This window comes from Mizuhopecten yessoensis, unplaced genomic scaffold (assembly GCF_002113885.1).
Source record: "Mizuhopecten yessoensis strain PY_sf001 unplaced genomic scaffold, ASM211388v2 scaffold10135, whole genome shotgun sequence".
NCBI classification, from domain to species: Eukaryota; Metazoa; Mollusca; class Bivalvia; order Pectinida; family Pectinidae; genus Mizuhopecten; species Mizuhopecten yessoensis.
This window is the reverse complement of record NW_018408396.1, coordinates 100,533-123,836: the sequence shown is the minus strand read 5'-3', so window position 1 is coordinate 123,836 and position 23,304 is coordinate 100,533. Positions and strand designations below refer to the sequence as shown.

Genomic DNA, 23,304 nt, shown 5'->3' with positions numbered 1-23,304 from the left:
ATCTCAAGGTTCCTAGTCGGACACTCTTCCACTGAGCTAAAGGGAAATTCCCTCTAGCTAGAAGGCGACATTAATCCTATGTAAAATTGAACCCTGCCACACTACTCCCCCCTTTTTGAATGTGTTTCCCCTCGAACACCACAACCCAGGTTCTAACTCCCTGTCACTACAGAGAGGGCCACGGACACCATTTGTAACAGGAAAGAGAATAGTGTGCTTCCACCGGGGATCGAACCCTCGATCTCCAGGTTCCTAGTCGGACGCTCTACCACTGAGCTAAAGGGGAAATTCCCTCTAGCTCAAAGCTAGAATGCGACCTTAATCCTATGTACAATTGAACCCTGCCACAGAAACTATACAGATATCTTAATACATGTATTAATCTATGATCTTACAGAATTATAGTTGTTTGTAATATCGAATATTTAAAAATTAAATTAAAAAAATATGAGTCAAACTCATGTTCTATCCAATGCCAATCTTGCACTTAACTCCTGTTGCTTTGCATGCACAGCATCAAACAAAATGACAGGTGTTTACGTTGACAAAGGAAATAATTACATCAGAATGGCTCATGTTTGTTGCATCATTGTCAAATGTAAACTTAGAAAGGAAAGATGACTAAGACAGAAAATATGTCCTCACAATAATGAGCAAACTATAAAACATATTTCCCCCGATCATCATGTAAACAAACAGCGTCCAGCTCAGATGTGTTTCTCCTGTATTCTAAGAAAACCCTTTCATTGTCTAAAATTTACATTGAAATATGTGAGTAGGATGACTGCAAGTTAGTTTTAATATGAAAGATTTATATGAAATTTAACTATATGTTCTTAAGGAGACTGACATGTTATACAACCTAGCCTAAATCTATTATATGTCTACTTTTATATCATATTGTCTTTACTTTAGATGATAAAGACAATGATATCCAGATTACTCGTAGAATCATAATGATGTCAGGTGCTTTGATTATAGTATGGTCACTCTAAAAAAAAATGACTTGAGCAAGGCTGTTCCTAGGATACTATCAGCAAGTCCATCGTGTTTAAGTCTGATAAATATTTAACGGTGAGGAGTAATAATCTACTTCTGGCGTGAAAAGATGTCTTTGAAAATTTATGATGATTTATCAAAAAGTAGTATTTTTTACTCACTGAAATCTACCTGGATGCAGTAACTCGTTTATCGTCAAACCGAAACTATAATTGTCTCCCTTGTCAGTCGCTTATAAACTTCCGGACTTTGTAGTAAGGGGAAGGTAACGGGGCATGACGTGTGGAATTTGTGTAAGTGTCTGTACTGTCGGTAAAGCATGACTAGCGGGGATGTTTATCTCGGCCAAATGATACTTCCCTTCTTGTACACGTAAGTACACAATGTACTGAGCTGAAGTCGTTCGCGAGGGTGTCGTCTGTCAACCTTGAATGGTGATCACAATATTACCGTCACCTGACTGTAATGTAGGCCTATTGAAGACTACCGGGGCCGTTTATTTACAATTATGCTGTAGACAGCTACTGCTGTGTTAATTTCAATTCAAACTCGAGCCGTGTATGGTAGAACGAGTATTATTTAAACGGATAACACTGACAGCACTGAGACTAAGGATGGGATTATTCAACAAAGGATTAGATTGAAAAGACCGACAGCTGATTGGGACGGCTCCATTGTCAGAAAATCAAAACATTTCGGTAATATTGGGATTTATTTTATCAGTGTGATTTAAACAGAGATGTAAGACTTTCTGAGGAAAGGAAACTGGCAAAATGTGAACAATGTAAATCATTTTCCTACTAGTTTATTATCATAAACTATTTTACTTATAACAATTTACAGGGAATGTTCAAAATTCTGATTTGATTAAAAATAGTGTCGGAAGAGAATGGAAGGAAGAGGAGTGAGTCGCTCCATGTCAAAGCGGTATGACTTGCTTCAGAGGTTGTTGTTGGTCGGAGAGACGGGTGTTGGCAAAACCTGTCTCCTGTGTCGGTACGCCAACAATGAATTCATGGATACACATATCACTACTATTGGTAAGTAATTCATCAAAAGTTACTATATTGATTTTAATAACAGCCCAGGCTTTCTTAGATAACAATAACAAAATTGACAGTGAAGAAGGGCGTCTGAAGGTTTAATTATAAACGGAATCAATTCTGTGCTGTAGAATATTGATATTGTAAATGTAAGAATTAATTTAATGCAGTAGGATTGCTTGATAACAGTGTAGAAGATAATTATTGTAGTATAAAATAATGTGTAATGTTTCTACGTATGATTTAAAACCTATAAATTAAATTGTTAACAGTGAGAGAAAATATAAATCTGTTGAAAGATTAATGTACATCACTAATTGACATTATAGCAGTATCGAAGCTTTGAAAAAACAGTGACAGTCTGACCTATTTTGTAAGAATGAGTTTTGTTTATCAGACCAGGACACACACTGACCCTATCTATTAATACTTCAACCTATAGCCTGAACCATCAATTTAAGAATTGTGCTTCAAGCATTTTAGAAGATAGGTTGACATGTCATTGTTGGGTCAAACAATTTCAGGTGTGGTCACTGTGTAGCTAGCTAGTAGTCCCACCAGTCATTCAGACAAGTACTAGTGTAAGCAGACAAAACAAAACATTTGTTGTTGTGTCTCGCAACAAAAATTGAACAATATACCACGTTTATCACATTTCACAGAGGCTGGTTAGCTTAACACAAGCTTGAAAATATTTTCCCATGAAATGTTAATTTGTTTTCAGCTTATTAAGGAATAATTGCATGCTTTGTTTTGAGAACTGACAAGAGCACTGTAAAACAGTATAAAAAAAATCAATGATATTCTGAAATATATTTCAGATTTATGCAATAATAGGTTCAAGCTAACAAATACAATGCTTTTTGAAATATTTTTGAGCAGATGTTTAAAATAAATTAATGTTGTTACTTAAACTCTTTACAATAAAAGACAGGGATGTAAGATTTGCTGAGTAGAACACTTTACTGATAATCCTGTGGTTTTGACAGATTAATCACAGACATCTTATCAGTATGTCTGCTGAATATATACCTGTGGTTCATTAGCCACCTCACCTGGGACTAGTGTCTGACCTCTAGTTCATTGGCCATGAATGCCTGTTACAGTGACCTGTATTATACAAAGATCCTAGCTGCAGGCACAGGGAAATGGGCCTCCCTGACTCAATTAGAGTAAGTTGTGTCCAGTCTTACACCATTCTGATTACTGCAGTAACTACTGGCCAGTACATGCGTAGTGATTAAGGAATTTTAAGTCCCAATAAATACAGCATGTACAATTTACTGTCTAATATATCATTAAAAAGAAACACAAGATCAATATCAACCGATAGAGTTGACACTGGGTCTGTACTAAAGATCGCCAGGTACCAGTATTAATGATTTTATCTGATAGGTACTGACTGTACTAGCTAGGTCTGTGTGTATCAACTATCACCACCAACTAAAAGTTACTCTATATGTTTAGAGCCTAGGGAATTCACAAAAATGATATTGGATTCATGTTTAAAATGACACAAATATATCTTTGTGTTTAAAATTCTGTTATGTATAGGGGGAGGGGAGTCATATTTGGTAGGTGTTTAACACAGCTGTAATTGATTTACAGTTATATAGAAGTAGGATTTAGATAATATAACTTTATCTTTAAATGTTTCAAAATAATGAAAGGTAAGAAAGTTTAGAAGTGTGTTACTATTATAGATTAAAATGTTACAAATGTCACTGGTCGTTTTAAAGTAAATTACCAATTGATGTCTCTGCTCAATAATAAAGTTTGTAGCGAACAGGTGACTGAAATGGACACCACTACAACACATTATTTCAGTAATATGCATTTCACACATACTGTAGAAATTCCTGATTAATACCAACATTCTGTATGAGGCAGCCATGCATTGCAATTTCAGTTAGAAAAATTTGTTTATATAAAAAAGAAAAAAATGTCCAAATCCTTTGCTAATTGTGCCAAAATGCTACAGAAAACATTCTGTTGAAATGTTGTGATTATCATATTGTATTTGTCCTGCAATTAGCCTAATGTCTGGTAATAAGCTCACTATGTACATTAAAGATAAGTAAAATGTCAACAAAACCTTTTTCATTGTCCTGTAATAAGCCCATCTCTCTACTTTGAGACAGAGATAATGTGTAGGTATGCAGAAATCATCGCAGGAAAAAATTGTTACCATCAGCAAAGTTCAGAGTAATTAGACCTATGACCTTCACATGTTAGTAGGTACATGGTCTATATAAACAGTACATGTACTCGGGGTTTATCTCTCTCAGTGATCAAAGCTGTAAAATAAAAAAAACATTTTGAATTCGTGCCAAAAATAATGTTCAGGGGTACATGTACCAACTATAATGGTATCAAAATATAAATTTACAGTACATATGTTAACTGTGATGTAGATAATACAGTTTATTTATAAATGTGTACACACGATATCAGTATGCTGTTTATCACTTTGTTTCCTAAGTTTACAGTTCAACAAAATACACATAACACACAGGCACATCTGTTAAATAGCCTTAGTTGTTGATACGGTAAATACTTGTAAAATTGCTGTGAATGAAATGCATATGAATTATTTCATTGTTATAGATGTACCGTATCACTACTCATTTATGTTTATAAGGATGGATCATTTCAAAGTCAGAAATGTTAAGATCAGTATTATAATAAGTACCTGGTAAATTATATATTCCAATTGCCTATTTGATGACTTGTTTCGATTATACTGTAGTAATATTCCTATAAATGCCCAACATTTCCTATTTTCAAATGTAAAAATGTGATAATTTATAATTCTAGGAAGCTGTGATATAACTGAAGCACATCATTGGCAACCTTTAATGATATATCTGTGTGTTAACTTACGATACATCTTTGACAACCTTTAAAGATAATTTATATCTCCGTGTCTTACTGAAGATGCTGTCATTATGTTTAATCATCTAATTGCTTGTCACTGACTTGACAAGAGGGAAATTCGGCTGAACACTTGACTGTGTAGTCCTGGGTTGTACTACTTCTAGGCCTTTTGATTGGAGGCACTTTAAACAACGTGATCCCTGACAGTTACATACAGATCTAGCTATTGGTACTTTACACAAAGTAATGCTAGTTACACAGATTCCAGGAAAATGTCTTTTAAAAGGGAGTGATTATCGTATGTTTTGATTTATGCATATAGTTGTTGGTATACTCAGGGGTCAGATGAGACAATTTTCAAGTCTTATTAACTAACTCATTCACCCCTGAAATTTTGTAATGAACTATTCCAACCTTTGAATTGGAGGAGTTCAAATGTGTCTTCAGGGATGAATGAGTTAAGGACCTCTGTACAACTGCAGGCAAGACATGGAGAATTGCATTTCTGTTTTCATATATATATATAGAGTAACCTCCCCTTTATATTTGTTTTATGATAACCATAGTGCATTTTGGTCAAGAGACTTAGCTCCATTGGTTAGAGCAACAGTGTAATATATAAATCAATTTGAAGTCCAGGGATTTTCTTTTAAGAAATGATTTATCAAAGCTATAGTCATTCCAGAAAAAATCTGTTTCTAATGCATGGTTACCTTTTATGGCAGTGGCTCAGGACTCCTTAAGTGTACTTCTGTACCCATGTACTGTGTATAGAGATGTTGGAATACTCAGGGTTCAGATTAGACAGGTTTCAGTCTGTAAACATAGTCCTGTACCCATGTACCTGTATATAGCATTACTTTGTGTAAAGTACCAATAGCTAGATCTGTATGTAACTGTCAGGGATCACGCTGTTGGAATACTCAGGGTTCAGATTAGACAGGTTTCAGTCTGTAAACATAGTCCTGTACCCATGTACCTGTGTATAGAGATGTTGGAATACTCAGGGTTCAGATTAGACAGGTTTCAGTCTATAAACATAGTCCTGTATCTATGTACTGTGTATAGAGATGTTGGAATACTCAGGGTTAGGATAAGACAGGTTTAGTCTATAAACATAGTCCTGTACCCATGTACTGTGCATGCACTGTTCCTAATATTTTATTAAATTTAACTTTTGATTACCCAGGTCAAAGAAGTACAGTTGTCTGTATAAAAAGATTCAGGATGACTGTCTGACTGATTGTATAACAGATTAGAGAGGAGTGTTTGATGTCCTAAGTACAATTTCCTGTCTTCCTGAGGTGTAATGTTTCCTTTGAAGAATGGTTCATGCTCATTCAAACTTTACAGAAGATATCATAAATACAATACAATATAATAAAGTCCATGGAAATCATATTAAGTATGGACAATTACTGTGCATGTATGTCTGTGCTAATTATATAAGGGGCCAGATATATTCCTAACAGAATAGTCAGTGTCTTGAAAAGAAATATATTGATGAAAGATTTAGTGTTCTCTAGAAAAGTAAGGAATTCCCTTCATATTTTTTTTTTTTTTTTAAATTAAGAAGAAATTCTTGAAATAATAAGGAGTTTTCGGGACTTTTACTACAATTTCTAGAAAAATAAAACGAAAAAGAAATTGACGAGCTGACTGTCATCAGCAGAAATCATAGGAATTTAATATTGAATTTATTGTTTTAATCTGTATTGTTTCCATTAAGAAATTTAATATTGAATCTATTATTTTAGTCTGTGTTGTTTCCATTAAGAAATTTAATATTGAATTTATTATTTTAATCTGTATTATTTCCATTAAGGAAAAGGGTACCACTGAATCCATTACAATCACCATTCAATTCAAAGTTGTTTTGACTGTATGGCAATATTAATAAAGTGCACTGGCTTTGTAATGTAAAGGTCCAGTACAGTTTGACCTCTGTAGTTTTCTATTTTTCTTTTTGATTAATTCTATTTTCATATATATTCAAATTTCAAACAACTGCAATTCTGTAAAACGCAATTTTTATGGAATTTTCTTTTGAAAAGGTCTTAACCCTAGCACCACTATAGACCAAAATAGACTCATCCAGATCAATGCAATTTGGTAGAGTTAAATAGGGGTGAAAGGGTTTAACAAAAACTTTATCCTTTATTAGCTTCTCAATATCTGAAGTTGTGAATGCAATATTGGATTAGTTTTTAACACATCTACTTCATTTTATTGTCCCAGGATAGCAAAGTCCTCTATCACTGAAAGTAAAAACGTATGTCCTCAAATTATTTGTTTGAAAAGTATGTCCAATTAAAATTTGATTGTAATTAAACTAATAAAGTATGATTTCGTACTGCTGAAGTAATTAGAACTACTTGTCTGCCCTCTGGTTGTAAAATCTATGAATCTGAAATTTATCATCTATCTGTGTAGATTTAGGGATAAGTACTATAAAGGAATGTGGGGATTTAAATGGGCTTAGGAGAAAATTAAACCGTTCATGAATGTATCAGATATCATGAAAATTGAAACTGGAGTCGGGATAGGCTACAATGAATATAATAAACAGTAAATGTATACTCATCCCTTTTATAAATTGTTGTGGTTTAAATGAATTTTGCTGAAAATTACAAATATTCAATGACATATATATATGTATAAAAAAGCAGTGTATATATTTATCATACAATTGCATGCATACAGAGAAGCACATGATAAAGGGTACAAGATACAAGAAGATTTTAGGGTGCTATTCTGTAACATTAGATATTATTACTAGGTGTAGTACCATCACAGGAAGTCTTAATTGAAATCAATATCTGTGTCTCGGTCCAGGGGAGCAGTGTTAACTTGTACAGAATGATATGATGTGTATACAAAAATGTACATCCAGCTTCGGTTTTGTAATCTTGCACAAATATTGAATTAAGCTTTATTTATATTTCCCTCTATGATAAAATTATTCTGAAGCAGAATTCTTGTCTGGTCAACTAATTGGACTTTGTCCAGGTTTCTATAATAAATTCCTATCAGATATCTAGGTTTGCATTTATATCTGGAATATTGATTCCATGAATTTTTCATGATTCGAGTAAACATACAATTATAGCACTGTGATGACATTTAATTGTTTAGCATTTGTTAGCAGTGCCGACCTCCAGTTCCCTCACCCCTTTGCAAGGTTTGGGGAATAATCTCACCATTTCCATTGCCTGGATCAACCTTTGGCGTACCTTTTTTCCAGTGACAAAGTATCTCGTAGAACTTTGTAATATACAGGTACAATGCAATAACAATAAAGACTGTAATTCGCTGAAGTGAAGGTGGATTGTATATTGTAAAGTGAAGGTTGATGAACTATGGTAAAGTAAAGGTGGATTGGCTATGGTAAAGTGAAGGTGGTTTGACGATGGTAAAGTGAAGGTGGATTGGCTATGGTAAAGTGAAGGTGGATTGGCTGGTAAAGTGAAGGTTGATTGGCTATGGTAAAGTGAAGGTGGATGGACTATGGTAAAGTGAAGGTTGATGAACTATGGTAAAGTAAAGGTGGGTTGGCTATGGTAGAGTGAAGGTGGATTGACTGGCAAAGTGAAGGTGGATGGACTATGATAAAGTGAAGGTGAATTGACAATGGTAAAGTGCAGGTGGATGGACTGGTGAAGGTGGATGGACTCTGGTCAAGTGAAGGTGATTTGGCTATGGGAAAGTGAAGGTGGATGGACAATGTTAAAGTGAAGGTGGATTGGCTGGTAAAGTGAAGGCGATTTGGCTATGGTAAAGAGAAGGTGGATTGACGATGGTACAGTGAAGGTGGATTGACGATGGTACAGTGAAGGTGGATTGACGATGGTAAAGTGAAGGCGATTTGGCTATGGTAAAGAGAAGGTGGATTGACGATGGTACAGTGAAGGTGGATTGACGATGGTACAGTGAAGGTGGATTGACTGGTAAAGGGAAGGGGGATGGACTATGGGAAAGTGAAGGTGATTGACTGGTAAAGAGAAGGTGGATTGACGATGGTACAGTGAAGGTGGATTGACTGGTAAAGAGAAGGTGGATTGACGATGGTAAAGTGAAGGTGATTTGGCTATGGTAAAGTGAAGGTGGATTGACTGGTAAAGTGAAGGTGGATTGACTGGTAAAGTGAAGGTGGATGGACTATGGTAAAGTGAAGGTGATTTGGCTATGGTAAAGTGAAGGTGGATTGGCTATGGTAAAGTGAAGGTGGATTGGCTATAGTAAAGTGAAGGTGGATTGGCTATGGTAAAGTGAAGGTGATTGACTGGTAAAGTGAAGGTGGATGGACTATGGTAAAGTGAAGGTGATTTGGCTTTGGTAAAGTGAAGGTGGATTGGCTATGGTAAAGTGAAGGTGGATTGGCTATAGTAAAGTGAAGGTGGATTGGCTATGGTAAAGTGAAGGTGGATGGACTGGTGAAGGTGGATGGACTATGGTAAAGTGATGGTGGATGGACTATGGTAAAGTGAAGGTGGATTGCCTGGTAAAGTGAAGGTGGAGGTGGATTGACGATGTGAAGGTGATTTGGCTATGGTAAAGTGAAGGTGGATGGACTGGTGAAGGTGGATGGACTATGGTAAAGTGAAGGTGGATTGGCTATAGTAAAGTGAAGGTGGATTGGCTATGGTAAAGTGAAGGTGGATGGACTATGATAAAGTGAAGGTGAATTGACAATGGTAAAGTGAAGGTGGATTGGCTATGGTGAAGGTGGATTGGCTATGGTAAAGTGAAGGTGGATTGGCTATGGTAAAGTGAAGGTGGATTGGCTATGGTAAAGTGAAGGTGGATGGACTTTGGTAAAATGAAGGTGGATGGACTATGGTAAAGTGAAGGTGGATTGGCTATGGTAAAGTGAAAGTGAATTGGCTATGGTAAAGTGAAGGTGGATGGACTATGGTAAAGTGAAGGTGATTTGGCTATGGTAAAGTGAAGGTGGATTGGCTATGGTAAAGTGAAGGTGGGTTGGCTATGGTAAAGTGAAGGTGGATTGACTGGTGAAGGTGGATGGACTATGGTAAAGTGAAGGTGATTTGGCTATGGTAAAGTGAAGGTGGATTGGCTATGGTAAAGTGAAGGTGGGTTGGCTATGGTAAAGTGAAGGTGGATTGACTGGGGAAGGTGGATGGACTATGGTAAAGTGAAGGTGGATTGACAATGATAAAGTGAAGGTGGATTGGCTATGGTAAAGTGAAAGTGGATTGGCTATGGTAAAGTGAAGGTGGATGGACTTTGGTAAAATGAAGGTGGATGGACTATGGTAAAGTGAAGGGGGTTTGGCTATGGTAAAGTGAAGGTGGTTTGGCTATGGTAAAGTGAAGGTGAATTGACAATGGTAAAGTGAAGGTGGATTGGCTATGGTAAAGTGAAGGTGGTTTGACTATGGTAAAGTGAAGGTGGATTGCCTGGTAAAGTGAAGGTGGCTGGACTATGGTAAAGTGAAGGTGGATTGACGATGGTAAAGTGAAGGTGGTTTGGCTATGGTAAAGTGAAGGTGGATTGTATATTGTAAAGTGAAGGTGGAATGACGATCTTAAGGTAGATGAACTGAGTATTCCTCTTTTGAATATACTTTACCTCGTCAGATTGATTCTGGATTCAAGGGTGGAAATACAGTGTTATTTGAATAAATTTAGATCTGTATTTATAGATCAAATACCTATAAGTATAATAGTACTCATAAACATTTGTACACTTAATCCTCAACTTCATTTCTATGAATTTGTCTCATGTGTGGTTGCCTATTTATTCCTGTTTTCAGCAATTTTCTGCTTCAACGTGAATTGGGTAACTTTTGTCGGGTATTGATGAAAATCTGTACATGAACATCACGCATACCAGCTAGAGAGTGTGTATCCTAGTCTATGTACACATAGCTCTGTAGGTATTAACATAAAGGATATATTGTGTACTGAGGGATCACAGGTTCACCGAAATCTAATTCGGTGATGATAAATGATGCAGAAACTTTATAACAATGGCATCTTTCTCTTTTATGCGGATTGATTAATGTAAAGGTGAGTTTAGAGGTGAGCTGATTTCACCTGCGGCGTACATATATATGTACCTGTGTTTACCTGTGGTAGGATCACAGTATCAGGTATATAATATCAAACAAACATTTATTTGTTTGTTATAAGGTATTTATCTTTTAATCACCATCGCTAAATTAAACACCTATCAAAATAACTCTTAAAAGCATATTGTAAATTAATTAATTATTAAACTGTTTAAATAATTCATCTAGAATAACAGATGGTTTCTATCACTTTCCTGTTAATTCATACCTAGACAACATTTAATCATTTGATTTTAGATAGATCCCTTGATAATTTAAGTATTAATTTAGTAATTTAATTAAATTCAGAATTTTGACACGAGTCAGATTGATAAAATGTCAAACTTGTAAGTGTAGAACTTTAAAAAAATTGTAGGAATTGAATTGAATTTAATCTTCAATTTTATGGATAGAATTCAATAAAATTATGCAATCAAAATTTAGAGTAAGTATTGTTTATGATAATTTTTTATTATAAAGTCTTTTTAACTTGCAGTAACCACAGGTACTAGCCTCGTCTGTCAATACACTTCTAGTATAATCATTATATTATAGGTGTATTGACAGACGAGGCTAGTACATGTGCAGTAACTTATCTCTTTTATCTTGGAAGCATGAATGCAAATTAAAGTTTAAAATGATGAAAGTTTCAGGATATTACAGTGTTTATATTGACAACACAACAATGATACGATGTGTGTCAGATTTAAATTGTACATAAGATTACAGTCAACTTCTAGCTTCACGCTAGATGGACTTACACTTTAGCTCAGTGGTAGAGCATCCGACTAGGAAGTTGAGGATCACGGATTTGATCCCTAGTGGAAGCACACTTCTCTCTTTCCTGTTACAAATGGTGTCTGTGGCCCTTCCTGTGGTGGTCGGTAGTTATAGAACCTGGGTTGTGGTGTTCGACTCAAGGCAGACACATTTGCAAAGTTTTGATTAGTGTGGCATATTTAAATTGTACGTGAAACGTTTATAAACATAAAGTTTCATTAACTTTGCATTTTGAACAAAATACAGCAGAAAGGCAAAGAAAACTAAAATATGAGAATTGAACCGATCAAATTAATCAAAGGGAGATACTCATGTTGTTTTTCCTTGTGTTTTGACAGGTGTGGACTTTAAACTGAGGCGAGTGGAGGTGGATAACAAGGTGGTCAAGGCACAGATCTGGTGAGTAAAGATCAGGGACATGGTACAGAGAAAGCCAGTCTGGTCAGGATCACATGGTACACATATACCAGGTCAGGTCAGGGTCGCATGGTACACATATACCAGGTCAGGTCAGGGTCACATGGTACACATATACCAGGTCACGTCAGGGTCGCATGGTACACATATACCAGGTCAGGTCAGGGTCCCATGGTACACATAAACCAGGTCAGGTCAGGGTCGCATAGTACACATATACCAGGTCAGGTCAGGGTCACATGGTACACATATACCAGGTCAGGTCAGGGTCACATGGTACACATAAACCAGGTCAGGTCAGGGTCGCATAGTACACATATACCAGGTCAGGTCAGGGTCACATGGTACAGAGATAGCCAGTCAGGTCAGGGTCACATGTTACACATAGACCAGGTCAGGTCAGGGTCACATTTTACAGAGATAGCCAGTCAGGTCAAGGTCACATGGTACAGATTAAGTGAACAGATCAAAGTAAAATGGTACAGATATAGCTAAGACAGTTAATGTTCATAGCTTCTTAAGAATAGCAACTAAGATATTGTCCTCCATCAGGAAGTTGTTCTTTGAGGTGCACTATGTTCCTTTGTGTATGTTGATTTGTTTTGATTTTTTCGTTCAGGGACACGGCTGGACAGGAACGATTTGAGTCGATCACAAAACAGTTTTACAGACGAGCACAGGTAAGGAAAACAGTTTTACAGATGAGCATAGGTAAGGAAAACAGTTTTACAGATAAGCACAGGTAAGATGAACAGTTTACAGTCGAGCACAGGTAAGGAAAACAGTTTTACAGATGAGCACAGGTAAGACAAAAAGTTTTACAGACAAGCACAGGTAAGACAAAAAGTTTTACAGATGAGCACAGGTAGGGAAACAGTTTTACAGATGAGCGCAGGTAAGACAAACAGTTTTACAGATGAGCACAGGTAAGACAAAAAGTTTTACAGATGAGCACAGGTAAGGTAAACAGTTTTACAGATGAGCACAGGTAAGATGAACAGTTTACAGTCGAGCACAGGTAAGGAAAACAGTTTTACAGATGAGCACAGGTAAGATGAACAGTTTTACAGACGAGCACAGGTAAGACAAAAAGTTTTACAGATGAGCACAGGTAAGGAAAACAGTTTTACAGATGAGCACAGGTAAGATGAACAGTTTTACAGTCGAGCACAGATAAGACAAACTGATAATACAGTAACAGCCACTCTGCTAACAATTGAAATTAAATATGCTTTCAGATATTGAGATTAATGAATATATCAGTAGGGATTGACACAATGAAACCTGTAAATGAAAAGACAATATTAATTAAGAGCCTCTTAAAGATTAACACAACTTTCTAATAACAGAAGTACTGATGTGAGTCATTATGTTCTTTAAATGAATTATAGTACATGTAATATTAGCCAATGTAAAGAGCTTATGTTTTGGTGCTTCTCCCGTTGTTTGCCTGACATAGGTCCATCGTTCATTCACCTGTCATTTGCTGTTCATATTAAACAACCTCCACAACTTCAAAGCAAACAACCACATTTTGATGGTAGAATGCATAGGGCATGGGGATCCAAAGGTTTACAAAAACATGGCTAACCTTTCCCGACAGAGGGAAAAGGTCAAATAGGGTTATGTTGGTGATTTGTTTGTTGTGTCATTTCCTCCCAAACTGCTAGACATATTTCAACCAAATTGTGGTGGTAGCACCTTTTGCCCCAACCTCGAAACTCAAGGTGTTACACTCTCTAACAGAGTGGGGGGTAGAAAATATAAGTAAGCATAACCCAAGGAATTTTGAGGTTGCCTTTGTGCATGGGGACCAAATCAAAGTTATACAAACAGCGGTGCTGACCAATGTTGGGGGTGAGAAAATGAGTCAAATTAGATCTTATTTGCTGGTAGGTTCTGATTGTCATTTCCCAAACTATTCTCCTGGTTTCACCAATAGTAGTAGCATTGGTATTAATGTATGATGAGACTGACCATTCCTGGACAGAGAGGCAGGGTCAAAAGGAGTCAAATTCATTATTAACTGATTTTTTTTCGGAGTCATCTTCACCCATTACCAATCTGATTAAAATACAGATCTTCATTGTATAACTACGTCCGAGTAGTGTATAATGGATCATATATGATACACTACTTTCAGACATACTTGTATAATGAAAATCTGTATTTTACTGAGATTGGTTCCTGCGGGCTATCCTCCGAAACTATGTGGTGGATTTTAAATTTACTTCTAAAATAGCCAGGTGAGTTATTCTATCAAAAGGCCACCGATCATGTACTGGATATCTGATGTACAAAGCAGAGATACTAATGACATATCTTTTATTTACAGGGAATCCTTCTAGTATATGATATAACAAATCGACGGTCTTATGATGCGGTACCAAAATGGCTATCATATATCCATCAGGTAAAAATAATATACAGTTTTGTGATAACACATCAATTTGTACTGTGTAGAATTCCCTATTCCAGCATTGTATATTTAATAGGCCCTCTTTAAAAGGGCAATTTTGCTAAAGAGTTACAAATTTGTAAATTGCATTTTATGAAATTACACAGCAGTGAGCGGTGAATTCCTCCAATATTACCTGTTTTACCACCTTCCTCTCACAGAGTATAGTTTAACATTGCCAAGCAGGGATTGACCTGATATATAAAACTGGGGTCCTTCATACCCTTAACTGACTCTTCATAGTTGTAACTATTGGCCCCAGTGGATTTTCTTATACTTACTTGCTTAGAGAATATTTATCTCCTGATAATTCTGATCTATATACTGCGTTAATTTTCAAGTATAACTTGAGACCCTTTATTTTCTTACTTTTTGCCTTCCTTTCTTATTGTTACACCTCAAGTGAATTTCTAGCTATTTGATTGGTTGGGAGAAAATTAAACAAAAATCTCTGTCACCCTCCAAAAATACATTGGTTTTAAGGGGCGCGGATGATATTGCAATGAGACAGTGAAAAATATCACATGCGCGAAAAGTGTGCATTCACCGATTCGTTTCCCCACCGTGATGGTCACAAGAACGTTTGACGGCAACAGCCAATTTTATCAAGCTTCGATGCGATAGCGATTGTAAACAGCAGACTATCAACAAACAAGATGTCATTATCGAGGTTTGCTGCCGTTTCTGAGCTACAAAGACTTTTGGTGTAACAAAATAGATATGACATTCATATATTAGTAGTTGAAGCTGAATTGGGTCCCAGAGATGCTCATGATAGTAAAGGGAGATAATCCCCTGTCCATTTAGCCTTCATGACTTATCATTTAGTATTTAATTGGGTCCAAGGGATGCTAAGACTGTAAAGGGAGATAATCCCAAGTTCAACAAGAACTCTACACAACTGTGTTGGAGGGGTGCATGGAGTCAGTAAAGGGAACCTCTGATCTAAGTGTAAGGAGAGGGAAGTAAATTTGTATTCTGTGTTAAAAGCTAATGTCCTATAAAATATTATGTCTAAGATATGATATTATTTTTTACTTAGTTTGCAAATGAAGATGTACAGATAATGCTGCTGGGTAACAAGAGTGACCAACATTTGAGACGGATGGTTACAACGAGAGAGGCGACTAAGGTAAGGGCTGCTCCATCAGTGCATCGCCAGATCTTACCTTGTATTAATCATTAATTGACAAGTAGTTTTTTGGGGGATTAGTTGTAAAAGTTTGGTCTTTTCCTTTAGACAATTTAACTTTCATAATTTTTTCCCAAAATCACAGAAATCCCACATTGAAAAAGGAGTTACAAAATCAGATAACTGTCATGACTGCTTCTATTTCATCACAAATCTACTTTTAATTTTTATATACATTGATAAACATGCTGTGTAAGGTGGGTTGTCTTGTTGTTTGGAAATACTTGTTTCTTCATCTTTTGAAATACTTGTTTCTTCGTCTTTTGAAATACTTGTTTCTTCGTCTTTTGAAATACTTGTTTCTTCGTCTTTTGAAATTGTCACAATATGTTCAAAAGTGAAAAGGCATATGTACACCAGTCCCCCTGTGGAAAGAAAAAGATAAAAAAGCAATGTTCAATTGTTCTATTTTATAGATATTTTTTAGTGTCATGCTCATCAAAGGCTTGAAGAAAAAAACAAGAATCTAGGACAAACTCCTTTGTCATGCATCTACAAGAATAAAACATTTTTCAGGGAAAATGGTAACCATAAATTAAAATGAAGTTTTAATACATCTTAAATCCATAAAATATGAAGTCCAGCTCAGCTAGAATTGTTTATTCCCCCTGCCCCGTCACGACCCCACCCTAATCCGGCTCCTAATGTCAAAATGAGATTGTTTTAAAAAGGTTTGTTGATATTACAACATGTAGAGACAATATTGTGTAGTCTCCCTACAGAATCTTTCAGATTATTTATATGAACAAAATCAGACTACAATGTTCTGACAGATTGCATTTTTTTTTAATTTTTTCATGGCAATTGAATTTATCTTTTGTAATCCATTATTGTTATTCTTATTTTTATTTAGGAATTAGAGTGGAATTTGTTTTATTCAAAGTAGAAACTGAAAGAAAGTGTCAGGATTACACAGACAATATTTTGACTATTTGATCATACTCTGTGTGTCTTATAATTTCCAGTCGTTATCAACATTTTTAGGCCAGTTTTGTTACCAATTGGAGGCTGTGTAGCAATAACAACAGGTAGAACTGTCCTAATCTTTCCCTGTGTCCTTGTATGGCACCTAGTCAAACTGACAAGTCATATAATGTGATAGAAGTCACCCTTAAACTGTTTCTGTCTTCTGGTTTTTCAGTTTGCAGAGGAAAACAATCTCATGTTTTTTGAAACCAGTGCCAAGTCTTCAGGGAATCTAGAACAGGTAAAGGGCAGTGATTATATATAAAAACTTTATTTATTTTACAACAATTGTGAAAACAGTTTTATTCACTTACATTAATCACTCTTGTTGGTCCAGATTGAAAGGCACATTTGATTGTATGGTGAGAAGAAACAGAAGTTCGAGGAGAAAACCCATGTAGACTGGGGAATCACCTTATTCTGTGTGAAGATTTTGTCATAAAACCGTGTTACATATAGCCACCTTACAATGCATTATTCTTGGAAATTTGTCATTGTAAACATTTTTGGGAATGGGTCTGCACTAATGAGTAATGACATTTCACAATAAAATGTTTTATTTATAAACATTGAACAAATGTCACATGACTTCTGTAAGGGAGGTAGATAATAATATTGATGTGCTAACTGGTGAGACTGACTTAACATAAGTCAACCACAAATTTAAATATTTCATAAATATTTATTCAGGTATATGAAAGCCAGGTGATGTTTTAATTGTTGCCAATTCCAATTCTTGATTTTTTTTAACACAGTTGCATATACATTGCTAAGTTTCACAACAGGTTCAATTTCAGAAATGCATACAAATCTGCAATTACAGGAATGTTGGATGTTGTATGCTGTGTAATAGACAATATGATGAAGCATATTGTTGTGAACTGGTTTAATGTATTCATGATTCACAAAATTAACATATTTAAGGTATTAATCCACAAAACATTTATACATACGAAAAATTAGTAGAAATGCATTAAATATAAGTTTGTGATTTAGTCATACATTGTGCCATAACTGACTTTCCGATATCTTGAATAAATTTCTTTTGACAGGCGCTGTACATCATGTGTAAATCTGTGTTAGAGGTAGAGCTTAACAAGACGTTGAGGCTATCCGACATCAATATCAGTGACACGGTACACGAGAGAGGTCTAGCGACGCCTACTGATGGCAACGCCAACAAGTACAAACCCTCCGTGAACCGAGAAGTGGCCTACCAACACACAAATGGACATAACAGTAGTGGCTATGAAGGTCAACTTGGTGATACAGACAGGGTCAACCTCCTTCAGGACGAGAAACAGCAGACCTCAAACACTTGTTGTAGTGTGATGTGATATACAGATTGAGGTACCAGGTCTATTTGACTGAAAACAGGGGCAGAATTATACAAAGTTCAGAATGATGTACCATGTTGATTGTATTCTATTAATTTATTTTACAACAAATATGAAACAAATGGTCCAAATGGTAGTGAGCAGGTGGTTTTAATGTAGAAAGAAACCAGAGTTTCCAAAGTAAACTCATGTGGTTGGACATGTGACACTTTAACTTTTCATATCAAAACAGGGAATCAAACCACAGTCGTCTTGTTGTAAGCAAAGTGCACTATCCACTGCATACGACCTAGAACTGTACATTAGATTGATTTTAATGTTAACAGGGTTAAAACAAAAAATCAGAAAGACATACTATGTTGATTCTAACCTGGGTAGTTCCAGTGGTCTGGGGCTAGCAGATTTGGTTTGTGTCAATTTAATTCTTCTATAATTACCGGCTATCTAAAAAGTGTGAATGTCGCAGATGAGAAAATATAATTTTATTATATATTGATGTATAAGAATGAGAGGTTGATACTTTTAATCAGGGACTGTGGTGGCCATGTGCTTAAGGCATCTTACATTTTGATACCAACAGCCCTCCACCACTGGATCTCGGGTTCAAGGCCTACGTGAGGCAGTCACTAGGTACTGGATGCAGGTCAGTTGTTTTTCACCAGGCTCTCAGCTTTCCCTCACCAACAAACCTGGCTCGACCTTAAACAAAATCGAAGATTCAAATATAAACTGTACATTATAACTTATTGTGTCAGTAAGTTTTTGTAATCTACAAAAATACTCCAGAGGAGATATTGCAGAGTATTGGAAGAAAAAGAAACTCATCACAATTCCAGTCAAAAGAATCAACATCATATGTTAGAGAAGAGGAAAACTCCAAAACATTATGAGACCACTAGTCTAGCTGGATAGTTCACTTGTCTCAGACTAGCGGGCTACCCTTATCGTCTAGACCTGAAACATCAGAATTGTGACTGTGAAATGTTGGACTGATGCATTCACTTCCCCTACAGCTGTATTTGGTGTTCAAACATCAGATTTGTTACTTGTAAATCTTGAGCTGAGCCAACATGGTGTCCACTTGAATGTCACAAGGTGATATCACAATTTAAGTTTAACAGAGGTGATCATTTTTTATTGAACACCGATGAACTACCTTTTTGTGTGGGAGGATTTAGATTGATATTTTGTTGGTGAAAATGATTGCAGAAAATGTCATGCTTTGAATGAGTGAAATATAGTTTGTGCGAGGACATTCACAGGGACTTTGAAGTAATTTTGGTTTATCAGTGAAAATAATGTTTTTTGTAATGTTTTTGTCAAATGTAAGTTATTATTTATGAATTTTGATTTTGATTATTTATGTTTGTAAAAGTGCCAAAGTTTTATTTATCATGCATGTAAACAATACAGAGAGTGGTTTATTGAGTATTATTTCATAAATTTCAGGAAATATTCAAAATATGTAAATTGCAGGGGAGCAAAAATGAACCATTCTAATAAAAACCATTTTTTGTTTTATGTATAGCTTTTTGCATATCCTGACAATCAAAACAATGTAAAAGGATCTCTAAGGGTGTCTAATACTTCTAATAATTAAGGAGGAATTATTTTTTATTATCAACCCACTTTTGAAAATGATTTCAGGTGGAGATCTAAATATATTATAACGGCAGCATTTCACACAGGAATTCTAGAAGCAACTTAAATAGCATTGCTGAGTATATTCAAAGTGTACAGAATATCTATTGAAGTCAGGATTATATACAGGGTTTAGTCAAGTCCAATAATTAAGGTAGTACAATTATGATGCAAGGGAGACAAGTCTGTAAATTAGGTGAATTTCAAGTTCAGTTTAAGTTAATTTGCATAACTTCTAAAAGTTTCAGCATATCCAAACATATTTCTTTATTCTTTTTATACATATCTATTCACTCAAAAATGTAGTCACATTATATGTATTACATGTATGCAATGACTTCATTCACAAAAAATCTAGTGGGATGGTGTATTTATTTAATATTAGCAAATTTATATCCCATTCCACTTCTATCACTGTTGGCACTTAATGCTAACTTTCCAGTTTGCTGTATTTAAGTGATGAGAATTTCAGTTGGAATACCAGGTATTTTAAAAGCTCTACATTATTTCTGTTAAAAATTGAGTTCATTGTCGATATATTTAGTTTACATTTTTTAGTCCAAGTATTTTTTGCATGAGCAAGAATATGATATAATAGTGTATTTTGTATTTAAATTGATTTTAAAAGTTCCCAATAGAACAAACGGTGAAGCATAACTTAGGAAGGAATTAAGTTATATTATATTATTAATTTTTTTTTAATAGAAATTATTAAAAATATTTTATTGAAACACCAGCAATTTCAAATTTTGTTAAAATACCTTTATTTCTATATCAGCATATATTTTTTTGAATGTCTGATTTCAAATTTTACCTTGATGTGTAATTAGGCTTATGAGGTTGGTTACGTGTGTTAACAAGTTTTGTTTTTTGAGGAATAAATTAAAGTTAAATGTTAAAAGTTGTAGATATTATCATTCCTGGATATTTTCCATATAAGTTTGTGTACAAAACAACATTATTAAATTTATGATATGTACAGTGCCCAAATATTTCTTATTAAAATAATATTTTTAAAGCCACATTTTCCAATTATTGGGACCAAAGGCAATGTCTACTTGTGATTTTAAAAGGAACAAAGAATTGTTTTAAATATTCAAACTACAGCATTTTGTATATCTCAAAGCAACAGTCTAATTTATGATGGTATGTATATTGTTATACTTTGATTAATTTTTCCTTGTAATTGATGACCAATGATTTACATGTGTTACTAGTCCAATTTGATATTGTTCTTGATATTGTTTACTTCATGAACATATTTTACTTAAATTTTAGGGGAAACTGATAACAAATATATATTAGTGGTTATCTTATTTTAAAAAAAATGCACCTACTTTAAAGATTTATGGGAAAAAATAATGAACAGCAGTAATATTTTGCGCTTTTGCTTTACCAAGCATTAAAATGATGATAAATTATTTCGTAAGATCTGTGAACAATGATTGCTGAACAATTATCATGTAAGATTATGCTAGTCTGTGTGTAATAACAACACAAATAATACATTTGATTGGTTAGAAATAGTCCTGTGCATGTTTTCAAACCTCAGCAATGGATTTAAAACAGCCATAGTAAGAGGATTTTGAAATCAATGTTTTCTCTAATGTACCGCATTAATTAAGGATTGTATGTATATGATGTGTTTAATATGTTGATCTAAATTCATATTTTGTTAATGTAAATATAATTATTGTAATAAAGGTGGAAATATCTTGTACATTAACTCATTCACCCCTGAAATTTCATAATTAATTATTCCAACCATTGAATTGGAAGAGTTCCAATGTCTTCAGGGGTAAATGAGGTAAAGTGAAACCTTTCTAAACAATAAACACAGGGTCCAATACATTTTACTGAGTAGCCTGCAAGGTAAGGGAGATATATAGGATCGCTCCATTGGCATTGGCGACAATGTTCACACAAATGGTTCACGTGCAATCATTTCTGAATCAATTATTCTATTTTCATGAAACGTTTCTACACATACTTGTTATATTAATTGCCCTTTCAAATTCAATTTCGAATCAAATCTTAAAATCAAAATGGCCACTACCAGGGGCAGGTGGCACATCCACTCCATAGTGTTCTTGTTCGTAATAGTGAGGGTTTTTTCAATGACACAGCTTTAGTACGCAAAGACTGTACAAACAAATACATGTATGCTAGTAGCTTTATGTAGAGTGAATCCTGACTCTACTGACATTACTCACAAAGAGTAAAGACAGTATATTGGTAAAGCCAAAATTAGACCATGTTACATATTACAGGATTTCTTTAAAGTCAGGTGTCAGTAAAATCAGACTTCACTAAGTATACAATGTATGTAATTAAGCTGAACGTCTGAATTAGACAATGCCAGATGCCAGTGTTACAGGATGTGCTTAAAGTCAGGTTTCACAAAGTATACCATGTATGTAATTTAGCTGCAGGTCTGAATTGTTCAGGGGACCGTCAGTTTAGACAGGTTCACTGTAAATGGTACGTAGAACCCCGCTACGCTATTCAATGTGATGTAAGCTTGTGTACATGTAGAATGTTTGCTAATTGAAACTTGAGTGAAGTGTACATGGACATTTTATTTGCAAATAATTCATGTAATTATCCTGGTGATATTTTTCCTGATGATTTAAAATGTGATACACATACTAGCAATAATGAATCAATAATAGTTTTGCATGCAATATTTTTTTTTTTAGATGTTGATAAAAATTTAAATATTCCCAAAGCATTATGTCTAAAAGGAACAGTGTTCTGGCAATAAGGAGTCACATGCCTTTATCTGAGAAAAAATATGGATATACTCTCATTACCCCCTTCTCATTTGAGGAAAAAATAGGTATTCCCTCCGCAAAAGTATACAAATTCATCTCTCAATGTCTTTTCCTTCAAACAACTTGATCCCTATTTTTTTTTTTTTAAATGGATATTTATTTCAATTGGTTCCATGCCATTCAAAAATTCAGAACATTGTCATTTTCAATGTATAGTAACACTCTTTTCATTACATGTGCCCTGTGAATATTAATGGCCTTCTACAGCATAATTTGAGAACTTTACACCATTGTATATCTATGTGTAAATATTGTGATACGATGAGTTTACTAACATATCATAAATACTTTCCTTGATATTTCATCCATAATCCCTCAGTATGCACTGTTTACACAAATAGCATTGTTTTTGTCATGTTTTATAATTATGTGGAGTAAGGTTACTTTCTTACTGTCGCAAAGAGAGCAATTGAAGTTGCAAGCACGATGATGTCAGAGAATTAAAAACTGTGTGTGAAACATGTTCATTTGGCTCTGTTGACATATTCTACCTTAAAGAATTGTTAATTTGTTACATTTTATATAAGGCAGTCGCATAACAGTTGATATCAACTATAATTTAATGATAAGAAAAAAATATTAAAAACAGGGTGTGGTACATCTTGTTTTTCGAAGAGATTTCACGCTCCCTTGTTGATATACATCTTCTTTCTTTTTGCATCAAAAAACAACTTTTATGCATTTCTG

At 34.9% G+C, this 23,304-nt stretch overlaps 1 protein-coding gene and 1 long non-coding RNA gene across 3 annotated transcripts; both read left to right on the top strand.

Annotated features, from left to right (window-relative positions):
• The first annotated feature begins 1,227 nt into the window (after positions 1 to 1,227).
• Positions 1,228 to 21,103, top strand: LOC110459613 (ras-related protein Rab-10-like). 2 transcript variants are annotated; one of them, XM_021511960.1, is made up of 9 exons: positions 1,258 to 1,292; positions 1,877 to 2,039; positions 12,111 to 12,171; positions 12,809 to 12,869; positions 14,525 to 14,602; positions 15,690 to 15,779; positions 16,981 to 17,046; positions 17,858 to 18,155; positions 18,723 to 21,103. In XM_021511960.1, the coding sequence occupies exons 1-8, from the start codon at positions 1,275 to 1,277 to the stop codon at positions 18,140 to 18,142; spliced, it is 822 nt and encodes a 273-aa protein (XP_021367635.1). In that variant the 5' UTR covers positions 1,258 to 1,274; the 3' UTR covers positions 18,143 to 18,155; positions 18,723 to 21,103. The 2 variants fall into 2 exon arrangements, with proteins under 2 accessions (XP_021367636.1, XP_021367635.1); XM_021511961.1 differs by having other exon boundaries at positions 1,228 to 1,371; positions 17,858 to 21,103.
• LOC110459614 lies at positions 9,020 to 10,153 on the top strand. Its single transcript, XR_002463911.1, has 3 exons — positions 9,020 to 9,340; positions 9,500 to 9,669; positions 10,056 to 10,153. It is a non-coding gene; the product is annotated as an uncharacterized LOC110459614 (long non-coding RNA).
• Positions 21,104 to 23,304: the final 2,201 nt, after the last annotated feature.